A 14,280-nucleotide genomic window follows, 5' to 3' on the forward strand; every position below is an offset into this window, starting at 1 on the left:
CAGACACTTCTCCAAAGAGGACATCCAGATGGCCAACAGACACATGAAACGATGCTCAACATCACTCATCATCAGGGAAATAAAAATCAAAACCACACAGAGATACCATCTCACACCAGTCAGAACGGCTAAGATGAACAAATCAGGAGACTATAGATGCTGACGAGGATGTGGAGAAACGGGCATCCACCTACACTGTTGGTGGGAATGTAAACTGGTGCAGTCCCTCTGGAAAACAGTGTGGAGGTTCCTTTAAAAATTAGCAATAGAGCTCCTCTATGACCCAGCAATAGCACTGCTAGGAATTTACCCCGGGGATACAGGAGTGCTGATGCATAGGGGCACATGTACACCAATGTTCATAGCAGCACTCTCAAGAACAGCCAAAACATGGAAAGAGCCTAAGTGTCCATCAACTGATGAAGGGATCAAGAGGATGTGGTTTATCTATACGATGGAATAGTACATAGCAATGAGAAAGAATGAAATCTGCTATTTGTAGCAACATAAATGAAACTAGAGGGTGTTATACTGAGCAAAATAAGTCAGGCAGAGAAGGTCAGATACCATATGTTTGCATGTATAGGTGGATTAGGAGGAATTTAATGGAGGACCATGGGGGAGAAGAAGGGGAAAAATAGTTGGGGAGAGGAAGGGAGGCAAACCATGAGAAACTCTTGAATCCTTTTTTTTTTTTTTTTTACAAATAGTTTATTGTCAAGTTGGTTTCCATATAATACCCAGTGCTCATCCAAACAAATGCCCTCCTCCATGCCCATCCCTCCTCCCCCCCACATCCAGCAGTCCTCAGTTTTTGTCAGCATTCAAGAGAGAGACTCTTGAATTCTGAGAACAAACTGAGGGCTGATGGGGGTGGGGAATGGGGTAGGGGGGTGATGGGCATGGAGGAGGGCATTTGTTTGGATGAGCACTGGGTATTATATGGAAACCAACTTGACAATAAACTATTTAAGAAAAATTAAATAAAAAAATAAAAGTGGAAACATGCAAACTAACTTGTTCAAGGTTGTACAACAGAATATGGATAGCAATTGGGCCATCTTGTTTGTTTCTGACATCTCTCCTTGTCTTTGTAATAAAATGAAGATGTATTTGTTTCAGGTAGAATAATAAACGGTGAAAATATGTTCTTATCCTAAAAATAAAATAACTATGGTATTATGGCAGTTCTTAAACACTTTTAAGAGTCTCTCAAAACTCAAGAAGCAGTTTGTGTTCTCTCTCCTCTATATTATGAAAAGGGTGGAACAGAAAGGCATTTTGAAGCAAGATTTTCATTCTGCCCAAAATCTTGGTGACTGCTTTAGATTTTTGGGTTTGTGTATGACTTTTGGAGTATAAATATTGTTGTTTTCAAAGATATGTGTTATGAAATCACAATTGTGCCCTTATCCTCCTGAGAAAACATTCTCCTGTCTTATATATTTCAGTACTGGATTTCCTGAAATGCCTATTTTTGTTTTTTAGATGCTGATAGACAAGATTCCATTAATCTGTTCCTGGGAGTTTTTCATCCCACTGAAGGGAAACCTCATCTCTGGGAACTCCCAACAGATTTTTATTTGCATCATAAAAATACGATGAGACTTTTACCAACAAGAAGAAGGTATTTTTCTTCCCTGTCTTTTATGTAAACTCAGATTGGATGTTACTTTGAATATGATATACTTTCCTTTTTGAGAAATAATCACATAGGCTAAAGTAGTCAGTCTCACTATATTTGCAGTGAGGAATTCAGTATTATTGGTGTCCTCATAGCAGGTTTGGGAACTTGTCATTAATTACTGGTGGTTTGCATTTTTCGTAAGATAGAAAGTTTCAGAACTTCATCATTGAGTGTAAGTTGTAACTCCACTAAAGCAAACCATCAGCATTATTTCCGACTGCTTCCTTCCGAACTCTGAAGAACCCTCACACGTAAGGAGTTAATATTCGGTTTTTCAAGTGAGCATCACTTTGGAATTCCAATGTTCTGGTGTTCCAATGTTCTTCTCTTCAGGAAGCCTAACCAGCTCTTGGGTGATGCTGGTGAAGACAGGAAACTAGAATAGTGACTCTAGTGACAGATACCACTCTTATCACCCATTTTCCTCAGGGCTTTCTAGAGTCAGTAGGCCCTTTCGGGTTATTTTGATGACCATTAAATCGATATTAATATTCTCAAAAGAAATTAAGTGTTTACCTGAGGTGTTTTGACAGGACACCCCGTGGTGTGGCCTCAGGGTCAGGTTGACTCTCTGTCATCATGTGACCTTGCATTAGTTATTTAACCTCTCCCAGTCTCATTTTCCTCATCTGCAAATGTAGATGATGGGACACACCTCGCAGAGTCATGGTGAGGGTTTAATGAGAAGACTGTTTTCATGGTTGTAATCTAGGCATCATGTACTAATATAATCCATTTTGCCACATGAGCAAGAGAATTCATACATATGAGGTAGGAGATAGTACATTCTGTTCAAGGGCCTACAACATCAAGTTCTCTCATAATGCTTTTCTCTTACAGCTTCAATTTACTATAGCCCTTACTTTGTGTAGCCGGGCTTCCCGAACACTACAGGGGTCTGCTAATTATGTCGCCAGACCACAGACAACTGGTGAATTAGCAAGTGCTGATGTTACAGCTATTACCAAATTCTCTGTTGCTTCAGGACTGTTTAAAATATTAGGGATGTGTCAGAATTTGTTTTTCAAATTTGTTCATGTAAGTGCATATTATTGGAATAACCAACTTCTTATTTGAGCTTACTTTCCCTATAAATAAAGCACTGCTGGTGTTCACATTAAATTTACTATTAATAAATGATTGCCTCTGAATTTTTGCTGCTAAACAAAAAATTAGGAACTAATTACATTTATTTGGTGAGAGATGAATGTAAATACCCATATTTAGCTTTGGTGATGCAATTGATTATGGGTAAATGTGGGTGATTTCCTGAAATTTTAAATTACCTTCATGTAGTAAAGCTATTTTAATAAAATATTTATTTTTGAGAGAGAGACAGAGAGCACAAGAGGGGGAGGGACAGAGCAAAAGGGAGACGCAGAATCCGAAGCAGGCTCCAGGCTCCCAGCTATCAACGAATAGCCTGATGTGGGGCTCGAACCCATGAACCCGTGAGATCAAGATCTGAACCAAAGTCGGACACTTAACCAACTGGGCCACCCAGGCACCCCTCCAGTACTAAAACTATTAACACACAACTTGGGAGCAACCAAAACTCAACTTTCTACCGCAGAAATTAGCTAGAGTATTACAAGTGTACATTAAACTATGTGCTCACTTTGAGTTACATAACTGATCACTAAAGCAGGCGGTGATGGAGCTTATTTATAGCAACAAAGGAAGCTGCTGTTACATTTTCTATATATAAAAAAAGGGAAACTGAGGTTGCAGAGAGAATGTGTCTTGACTGACTGAGATCATTTAGCTAGTTAGATGATTCAACAAGAACCAGCCGCAAGTCTGCCACTGAAAAGAAGGTTTTATCAAAGTAGATACTATATCTCTCCATTGGTTTGGTCTCCTGTTTTTGTGGGTTTTTTCCCCTCAGATTGTCAAAATTCCAAAAATCAGGTTACGTTATCAGCAGTAGCTACTGCTCACAAACAGTACTTACAAAGACTGTAAGATAAATTTCAGTGTTTTATTTGGACTTTCCACTGTCACCCACCTATACTGGTTATTTTGGTGACAGTTAAATCAGTATTATAATCCTCAAATAAAAGGAACAGTTTAGCCAGAAGCAGTCAACTGGGTGAGAGTGTGGACTTCAGGGCTGGGCAGGGCCGATTTAGAATTTCTGCAAATGTATGACCTCAGACCTGTTCCTTAAACTCTGGAAACCCTTTCTGCTCATCTGTAAAATGGAGGTGACCATGCACACCTCACAGGGTCATTCTGAGGATTCAGCGAGAAAATGCATGAGAACTCTTGAGTACTGAGTCTGACACAGAATAAGCACAATTCCGAGGCTGCCAGGCTCTGGGCAGATAGCCTCCAGTTAAAACCTGTGATTGTGGGCAAGTTACATAACTGGCCTAAGTCTCAGTTGCCATTATCAGTGAAGTAGAGATAATAGCACTATCTAACTTGTACATGTTTCTGAGCATCAGATGAGGTAGTATAAATGCTTAGCCCATAAGAAATCCAATAGATGTTAGTACTGTTACTGTTCTTTAAGGAGATTACATTCCCTGGTATTAACATTTATTAAAAATCATACAGGGTGACATTAAAATCCGGAAATTTAGATAATAATATTTTATCACTTATTATAATATAACATCAATAAACACTTTATATGTATTTGCTTATGTTTCCAAACTTGGTGACCATCCTGTATTTTATACTCTGTTTACTGAATTATTCTGATATATTTTTATTGAATGATAAGGGAAGGGAGAATAAACCTAGCTCTGACTAGAGTTCATCCAGACCAGGTTCTCTTGAGGTAACTACTTCTGTTATTCAGAAATCTCACATTCACTGATCTGCCTAGAATCATTAAAGGAAGCTTTGTTCCGCATTAGGTTAATAGGAGATACATCATCTAAGATGCTATTTATTGAATTAGTGTTTATCATGTCCCAAGATGTTTTTAGATATTAAGCGTTAATTACTTCATTGACTCAGAGTTGAGAAGTTTCCTGGCTCTAGTCACTGGTTTGTGAGCTCCCTTGGTGTCTCCCCAGGAGAGGCCCTCTGGCCTGTGTGTGACTAGTCCTGGTTTGTTCTCCTGGATGTGTCTGGTTGAAGGGGCAGTTCTTTTCAGACAGTTGACTTACACAATTCTTCCTCCTATCATGCTGAGATCTGCTGCTCTGTAACTTAACTACTTAATTTTAGTTCAGCCAGCTGAGAACTTCAGAACACCATTTCACTACCCACTTGATAGTCTTTTAAAAACTTGAAGTTCACACCTTCTCAACATCTCTTCTTCTCCAGGTGAAGTAGCCCCATTGTCTTCAGCTGCTCCTCACATGCTGGATTTTAAGTCTCTTTGGGATTCAGAATGCTCTCCTCTTATGGATTCTAGTTGATGTCAATATTCTTTTTAAACTGTGGTATCCAGACCTAGGTTCAGTAATGGTCAGAGTTTGATCTGGTTTGTGCCAAATATCGTGGGACCATTGGAGCCGTTACTCCTCTTGTCCTGGATACTCCGTGTATATTATCAAGTCTAAGATTGCGTTAGCTGTTTTCAGCAATGCCAGCATAATGTTGATTCTCTGAGCTTCCTGTCTATTAGAACTCCCAAGTGTCTTTAACATGTCCTGATACCTTGCCTTATCTGTACCATTCTTGTATGCTCATTTGAGCATTCTTGGTCTCTGTGCTATGCCTGCTTCCAAAAAAGGGGGTCAAATGTGTATCCTTTTTATTAACTATTACCTGTAGCTTTGTAGCTTCTTCAAATTTAATCAGCTGGCCATCTTGATCCTAATAAAAATACTCGATGAAAAATGTTGAGTAGAATAAGGTAGATGGCAGAGCTGTATGGGACACGACCAGACAACTCCTTCCACCTTAACATGATTTTTGGCAGGACTTATTTAAATGGCTGTAACTTACTCTATTGTCATCATTTAATTATATTGTCCTCCTGCCCACATTTCTCTATCTTGTCCACAAAGAATGATTGCTTTACTGAAGTCTATATATATATATGTATATACATATGTTATTTCAGAGGTCCCCCCAGTTAGCTAGGGGAATTAAAAGAGTCTTTTTTTAGTCCCCCTCACCTTCCTATGTGAGCCAGTGGAATTGAGTACTCGTAATTCTAGGGAATGAAAAAGAACAGAGCAGCTGGCATATTAGCTGTTTTATGCAAAGGAAGAAGTGGCACCAACCTGAAGTCTTCTGTCTCCTGATCCCTGGTTCCAAAGCAGGTTCTACCCTGCTGCAGGTACTCTTCCTCTGAGTAAATGTACGTGGAGGTGGAAATAACAAAGATCCCCCCAGTCCTGGACTGAGTCCTCTCAGATGCTCTCATCTTCCATTCGTGTCAGCTCTTCTTCCCTGGGGCGGATGTTTCTCATGGGCTTCTGTGCTTCTGAGACCTACCCAGAGGAGCTGGACTTTTTCAAAAGTATTGTTAAGTTACTTTTATCTTGCTTAGGGAATTACAGTTTAATAATATTCAGAAGAAAAATCTATAGCCTGTTTCAAGTCACTAAAACAAGATTATCTCTTAATTCTTTTCCTCCCCATGGTACGTTCTGAGTTTAAACACATTCTTTATAATGTTCACTTCTTTATCTTAGATAAACTAATTGTGAGCATCATTCTTTAGGCACTGCCTTATATACTAGCTGATACCTTCTTTATGTTCCTCCTCTGTCAAGATTATGTGATTACAAAATGGAAGTTATGCCTGCATGCACATGCATGCACACATGCACACACACCTTAATTAATCCAGGCTTTCTCATTCTTCTGATCTGATAGTCTGATTCTCATGAGAAAAGAAAATGAGATTATATTGCTATGGTTTGGATGTGGAGTCAAGACGTTATTCGTTTATCCTTTTAGGTTACTCACATCTCTGTGTAATACTTGATTCTGTTATCTTGCTAGAATTAACATCACAATCTCTGATGTATACAGTTTTTTGGAAACTATTACCCTCTTACTTTTGAGCATCGAGACTACATTTGCCCATTTTTAGTGTAAGTTCCGTTCTTCACTCTTCTTGTAAAGATTATTGATCCCAGCTGTACCAGGACTCTTGAATGCTCTTAAGAGATGCTCCAATGCTTCCTTCTGTCTCTTGGGCTCTACATGCTTCTCTCTTCTCTCGTTTTTCTCTTTGTAGCATGAAACTTATCATGTCTGTTGAAGATAGAAACAATGGTGGAATTAAGTAGCTCTACTTTTCTCAGTCATTATTTTCAACCTGGCATTTCTAACGCACAGAATGGTATTTGACGTAGTAAGTGCTTGATAAATGTTGAAAGACAATAAATTATCTGCCAGCAGCAGGCATAACTCTTCTCTGTTCTTTTCATGCTCGAAAGCCTTGCTATTCAAAAAGCAGCCTGAGGACCGGACCCTCTGGAATCACTGGGAACTTGTCATCCATGCAGAATCTCAGGTCCCACATACTGAATCAGAATCTGTCTTTTAACAGGATCTCCTGAGGTGTTTGTGTGTGCACTGAATTTTGAGAAGCACTATTCTAAAGGGTAACTTCAGTCTCAAGTAAAACTTGAAGAGCCTTTCCGGTTATCATCTCACTTTCTGCAACCCAAGTTCATAGGCATTATGTTCCTTTTTTCCATTATCCTTGGTTATTTATTCTGCTTGCCATCTCTAGGAGAGTTCTCTCTGTTGCCTATTTCATTTAAATATCCCCTATTCTTCATAATTGGGATTCTACTTTTAGAAAGGGTTTCATTTATTTAAAATTATCTTTATAGCATTTTTTATCATAGGCTCTTTTTTTTTTTTTTATAAATTTTTTTTTTTAATGTTTTATTTATTTCTAGGAGAGAGAGAGAGACAGCGTGAGCAGGGGAGGGTCAGAGAGAGAGGGAGTCACAGGCTGAAACAGGCTCCAGGCTCTGAGCTGGCAGTCAGCACAGAGCCCGACGCGGGGCTCGAACCCACGAACCGCGAGATCATGACCCAAGCGAAAGTCGGACGCTTAACCGACTAAGCCACCCAGGCGCCCCCATAGGCTCTTTTTTTAAGGAATCTTTTGAAAATCTGTGTTTTGAATATATTTGGTAATACTGTTTCACATCATTCTCCTTCCTAGCGCTCATGAACTTTACTATAGCATTTTCCCCCTAAATACCCAATTTATCAGAATATGATTTTAGAAATAAATCCAGTGTTCAGAGAATAGGCAGTTCAGGGTTTGTTTGTTTTTTTCAGATTCTCTGCTCACAGCAGATGAATCTTCTGACAGATTTCTGATGATTTCCAGAAGATTGAAATTCATTCCAGATGATTGAAATTCCCTACCTTCCCCTGACTGGCTTCTGCTATCAAGTAGTAATGTTTACAGTTAAAGATTAACAGGGCCTATAGTGTTTTCTAAGGGAACTTGTTTTCCAGGACTATCCATTTACTTAATGATTTTTCTTAACTATTGTAATTAACTATACTCACAGACCCATACACGCAGAGCAGAGTGGAAGAAGTAATCTAATTCTCAGATGAGCATGTGCAAGAGTCTTGGCTGTAGAACTTGGGTCAAGGTCCTGCTGCTCACTGGCATGTAGAGTGATGCAGGCACCAGCTGGGGAGAAGTAAACAGCAGCTCCTGGAGTCTGGCTTAGTATACATAAATCTTTTTTTAGCTAAAAGTAACCAAGTGACACCGGAGTATCTTGACTCTCAGATGTGTTCCTGGCATTTTTGTACATCTGTGACATAGTTGAAACAAGAAGAATGTTGGGAAAGCAGTGGGCATATTGAAGACCTGCTATGCCAAAAACTTCACAAACATGTTTTAAAAAGGAAAAAAAAAATTAACCTTAAAGTATGAGGCACCATCTTAGTATAGACCGTCAACTCCTCTTATCCAGTGAATTGTAGAAAACCAGCATTTACAATTGGTCCATCTTATCCTTTTATTTATTTTTTTTAATTTTATAGTTATACTTACTGGTGGACACCGGAGATAATAAAACATTTACCGCTGCCTTATGATGAAGGTAGGCACACTGTTTCTCTTTTAGTTTTTATACCAACATATTTTGGAATTATCCCTAAATGAACTTGAAGCATTAAATTCTTTGCGTATAATATTTCATTAAAAAGAAATTAACTCAGTTTTATGTTGCTGTTACGATATGGGGATTGTAACATCTCAGCTTTTTAAGGGCAGGGATTGTGTTATACTCATTTTATCTAAGTAGGCCAATACCTTGTATTGTGTTTTACAGTTGTTAAGTATGTCCTTTAAATGTCTAATGGATATAATATATTAGTTTAGCATTTTAAAATAGTACTGATTATGTTTCTAGATATTTGGAGATAATGGGAAGGAAGTGAAGACCCATTCACAAGGAAAAATAAAAACTTTCCTGTATCTAGGCAGTGAAAAAAGATACAAATGTGTATATAAAGTACATTTTAGTCACTAAAGTTTAAATTTCATTTCATTTATTTGTCAGAAAGGCAAGAAAATTTTTTTATTAAATGAATAACCTCAAATGTGCAATACATTCGAATACAATACAATACAATACAATACATTCCAAATTGAAATAATTTCCCAGTTTTAAATAGAGTGTAGCCCTCATTCTGTTACTGATTCCTCTGGCCTTGAACAAGCCAGGTTTCTCAGTTGTGAGAGGACACTGAGTAAGACCAACTGCCAGTCTGAAACATTCCAGTTGCGGACGCCCATCTAGTCATGGTTAGGCATTCTAACTTTGGTGGTGAAGGCCATCAACTAAGAAGATTGCAAATGATTTTTAGTTCTTAATAAGTTATTAATTTTTTTAAGTATTTGTAACCGTGAAATTATGGGAAAAATCATCGCTCCTATTGCTGAGAAGATTTGTTGTTCTAAGAGAAATGAAAGAACTATAGCAGTCTAACGTTGGCCTTAAACAAGATTCGAAATATATTGGAAAATTCAGTGAAGTAGCTGCACAATTTATACCTAGAAGGCAAAGGGTATTTATTTCAGAGCAAAATGGAATTCAAAAAACTGAGTGGTTTGATTTCTGAAATAACTCCCTGCTCCTACCCCAACTTCCGGAGGCCTTCCTTGCCCCCCTTGGAGCTTGTCACACTCGGCTTTGCACTGTTTATTCTGTGCACGTAGCTCATCTCTTTTTCTAGTGTCTGAGTGCCACAGGCACTCAGGCAGGAGCTGAACCTTGTTGGCCAGATGTAATCTAAAGACTTTAAGAGTAACAGGCGTATCTCTCTTAGTTATCTGTGCTGCAAACTTAAAGAAGTTGATAGTGAAGAAATTCCACAAATATGAAGAAGAGATTGACATCCACAACGAGTTCTTTCGACCATACGAACTGAGTAGTTTTGATGATACCTTTTGCTTGGCCATGACAAGTTCGGCACGGTATGTTGTGAATGCTCTGATACTGTAAGGATTTGGGAACTTCAGTTTTCCTAGTTTATATAGATAAGCCTTGCTTTGTCACAAGTCCATTCTGCAAGGCTGCTATCAGGGATTGTACAGCCTCTGAATACCCACTGTGATAGTGGCCCTGCTACTTCAGGAGACAGTCCCTTCTAGTGTTAGAGAACTGGACTTAATTTCTTCCCTTTAGTAAGTTGAAGTCTGCCTCCCTTTGGTCCTCGTTTGTCATTTGGAGTAAACTCCCTTTTCAAAATTGAACAGAGAAGCTGAGAGCCAGCATAAATTAATGGAATAAAGCATAGTTTTTGGTACTAGAAAGGCAAGGGTGTGAATCGTAGCTCAGCCACTGCCTGCCTGTGTGACCTTGAGAAAATTATCCAACTTGTCTGAATCTCAGCTTCTTCTTTTATGTAGATAGGGGCAGGTGTATCACACACACACATACACATACATGCCAAATGCCTTAATTGTGTACCCAACGTGGGTGGGTGACTAATAAATGGTGGCTATCGTTATGTTATTATTATTAGGAATAGGACAAGTCTAGTTTCTTCTGTATGACAGCCCTCCAGATATTTGAAGAAGCAATATTAATTTTTTTTAGGGTAAATATCCTCCATTCTTTTCATAATTCATGTGACATTGTTTCCAGACTCTTCATCTTGGTCTGTCACTTCTGAATATACTTTATTTTTCTGTGTCTCTGTTAGAGTTTTTTGGGTTCTTTTAGAAAAGTGATGAGACTAAAATAAGAAAATTAGGCAAAGCAAATAACTTCTTGATTATTACATTTAAAAAAATTTTTAAATAAAAAAATTATTTAATGTTTTTAACATTAACATTTAACATTTAATGTTTATTTATTTTGAGGGAGAGAGAGACAGAGTGTGACCAGGGGAGGAGCAGAGAGAGAGGGAGACACGGAATCCAAAGCAGGCTCCAGGTTCTGAGCTGTCAGCACAGAGCCCAGTGAAGGGCTTGACCTCATGCACCACGAGATCATGACCTGAGCTGAAGTCGGACGCTCAAGTGACTTGAGTCATCCAGGAGCCCCTTGATTATTACATTTTATACTAAAGTTTACATTCTTGTATTTTATATTTTCTTCCAATGTGATATGTGTATGCCTAAACTTAATGTGCATGTAGAAACATATCCTATGGTTTGTTTCCTAAAAACCACTCTATATTTTGCTGTAGTTTCAGATGGAAAGTTTAGAATATTTACTTGGCTAATTTTCAGTTGTCATTTCCAGAATATTTCAGCTCAGCAAAGGATGAATGATGTTATACATACATGTATGTATATATTGTATAGTTGAGTTTTTACTTGCATGAGTTATGTTCTATAAAGTTCCTGTAACGACTGAATTAGAGAATACTGAACCATTGCAATTCAGAGTTAGGTTCCTGGCAAGCCTCTGATCACATTTTAATCAACTAGTCAGTATATAACCATGTGATGTGTGTTTCTGTTTAAAGACGCCTTACTTAAGATATATTGTTGATTCATTAACATGGAGCTCATGGCAAAGAGCACGATAACTCACACCTGAACAAAGCTTCTCCAACACATATTTTCTTTCTAACACACAGCTGTCTTGTGCTTAGAAACACTGGAGAGGTTCAGCACTATGGATCATTTGAGACAGCAAGGTCACCACCAAACAGCACACAAAGGTGTAAAACATGGCAGTACATAGACTGTAGAAAGGACACTTGTTTATGGCATGACAGCTGAAACGTCAGAGTGCCACCTTGTTCTCCATCGGCTGGGAAACGGAGCATTGGGTTACTCTAAATTTCCACTCTTCTGTGCATGCACGTGTCGACAAGTGATCATGAAAGCTCTGAGTGTTGGTTTTGAGGTTACAAATAAATTTTAGTGAACAAATTCTCTAATAAGGAATCCACAAATAATGAGGATCAACTATATATGTTCAAAAAGAAGGAAAAATTAAACCACTTACCATTTTAAAAAAAAAAAAAAAGCTTATTTATTGAGACAGAAAGAGTGCAGGGGAGAGGCAGAGAGAAAGGGAGAGAGAGAATCCCAAGCTGGCTCCACACTGTCAGTGCAGAGCCTGGTGTGGGGCTCAGTCTTACGACTGTGAGATCATGACCTGAACCAAGATCAGGAGTTGGACACTTAACTGAGCCACCCAGGCAGCCCTAAATCACTTACATTTTTTTTCAAATGTTTATTGATTTATTTTGAGAGAGAGTGTGTGTGTGTGCATGTGCACCTGTGCACACATCAGTCAGGGAGGAACAGAGAGAGAGAGAGAGAGTGAGACAGAGAGAATCCCACGCAGGCTCCATGCTGTAAGTGCAGAGCCCGATGCAGAGCTCAATCTCATGAAGCATGAGATCATGACCTGAGCCGAAATCCAGAGTCAGATCCTTAACTGACTGAGCCCTAAACCACTTATATATTTAAAACAACATTTACAAACTGTCAAACGGGCATTTTGGATCAGATTCAATATTACTTTCTTTTCCTTCCAAAAATGTAACGGCTGCACCTGGAGCAGATTCCTTGCTGGAGCCCTAAGTCTCATCAGCTTAAATCATGCAATGCTTGCCTTTTCGGCTTCTCTGAGGAGTTTGGTCTGGTTTCGGCCGTAATGGTGAGATAGGCCTTGCCAGTGCCGAAGTAGCTTCAGCTTATCTTAGTATGTGGTGAACAAAAAGTTTCTATTTAAAGTGTTCCAATAGTGTTTTAATGAATTAACCCCAGCCTAGTGAGGCAGATGCTGATACTTTAATTGATACTGCTGTGCTTTTGAACGTTGTATCAGCATCCCTAGGTGGTATAGTGTAATAAAAACATTGTCCATAAAACTGAGTGGCTTAGCGTTTTGCCATTGGTTTCTATGAGTTTAATTTTACCTGAAAAGTAATTGTGAGGTATAAACAAAGTGTATACATCTTAGCAGCAATTTAGATGCCAACTCTGTTCCAAAAGAGAAAACCTTAAATTCAAAACCATTGGGTCTCACAATCATGAAAAAAATTCACAGTGAAGACTGATAACATTGAAGTTACTTGATTCCATTAATTCATGGGATTTTATGACCTTGATCACCTGAGCTCCCCTGAACATTTGACTCAGAATTTATGTAGCTCTGAGGGCTAAAAAGGTATAGTATAAGAAGATGAATTGAACAGAAACCAGGACAGACAGTGATTCATATGGAATTTCTTTCCCCTTTCTTCAGTGACTTTATGCCGAAGACTGTTGGCATTGATCCAAGTCCATTTACAGTGCGTAAACCAGACGAAACCGGAAAATCAGTATTGGGGTAAGACTTGCATATAGAATAAAATTTTAAAGATTCATGTAAAATAATATGGCACTTGCAGTATGATTTACACCAAAAAGAATAACTTCAAGTCACATAGTTTGGAGCACATTCCATTTATTGGATCCTTACAGGTAGTTGATTCATAGCCCTGGGATCACCGAAGAGTTCAACATTGAAAGAATTTATAGGAATTTAGGCAACATGATGCATTTTATTATTTTAAATTAGGAATATCACAGATGGCATAGGCACAGGTAGCAGACATTGTGTGTTATGTCCTATAAATAACTCAATGTCCTGTTTCCCACAACATAAAATACCTAGGTAAAAATTTCTATTTGTTTTCTTTATCTTTGTTGGCATACCATTAAAGCAAATATGCTCAGGTAGAGAAATTAATACATATTCTGTATATTACCATAGCATTGTTCTGGGGAAGACCGTTTACATCTTCATGCTTAGAAACTGGATTGAAATGTGATGTATTCTAGCCTAAGAATCTGTTAATGCCACTGACCTGAATAATCCCAGTGATAAGATTTTTTTCTAGACTCTGACCAGAAACCCTGGCCAGACTGTAGATATTGAGTCCTAATCGTATTTGAGAGTGTGAATGGGATCCTGATTGGATTCTAGCTACATGTAGTTTATGCAGTGGGATATATATTACTATTTCCTGATACACCAATTTCTGTGGCTTAAATAAGTGGTCTTAAATAGCTGTATGTTAAGCCTTGGACCAGAAACTAAGGAATTTGAAAGAAATGTCCTCGGGAGTCAGAATTTAAGAAGTTCCTGGAACAAATACATAAATGACCAGCTATATTACTGCAGCACAGAAATACCATTGAGTTTAATTTTTACTTGGCAGAAAGTCAGAAA

The 14,280-nt window shown here is 38.4% G+C and overlaps 1 protein-coding gene across 1 annotated transcript in view; it reads left to right on the forward strand.

The window, feature by feature from the left end:
• Positions 1-14,280, forward strand: part of FIG4 (FIG4 phosphoinositide 5-phosphatase) — a 133,705-nt gene that overhangs the window by 71,140 nt on the left and 48,285 nt on the right. The window contains exons 16-19 of the mRNA XM_077779972.1: positions 1,489-1,627; positions 8,633-8,691; positions 9,923-10,070; positions 13,312-13,395. Of these exons, the coding sequence (XP_077636098.1) occupies positions 1,489-1,627; positions 8,633-8,691; positions 9,923-10,070; positions 13,312-13,395 (430 nt within the window). The remainder of the gene's footprint in view (positions 1-1,488; positions 1,628-8,632; positions 8,692-9,922; positions 10,071-13,311; positions 13,396-14,280) is intronic.

The sequence above is a fragment of the Crocuta crocuta genome, unplaced genomic scaffold, assembly GCF_008692635.1.
Source record: "Crocuta crocuta isolate KB4526 unplaced genomic scaffold, BGI_CrCroc_1.0 scaffold147, whole genome shotgun sequence".
In the NCBI taxonomy this organism is placed as follows: domain Eukaryota; kingdom Metazoa; phylum Chordata; class Mammalia; order Carnivora; family Hyaenidae; genus Crocuta; species Crocuta crocuta.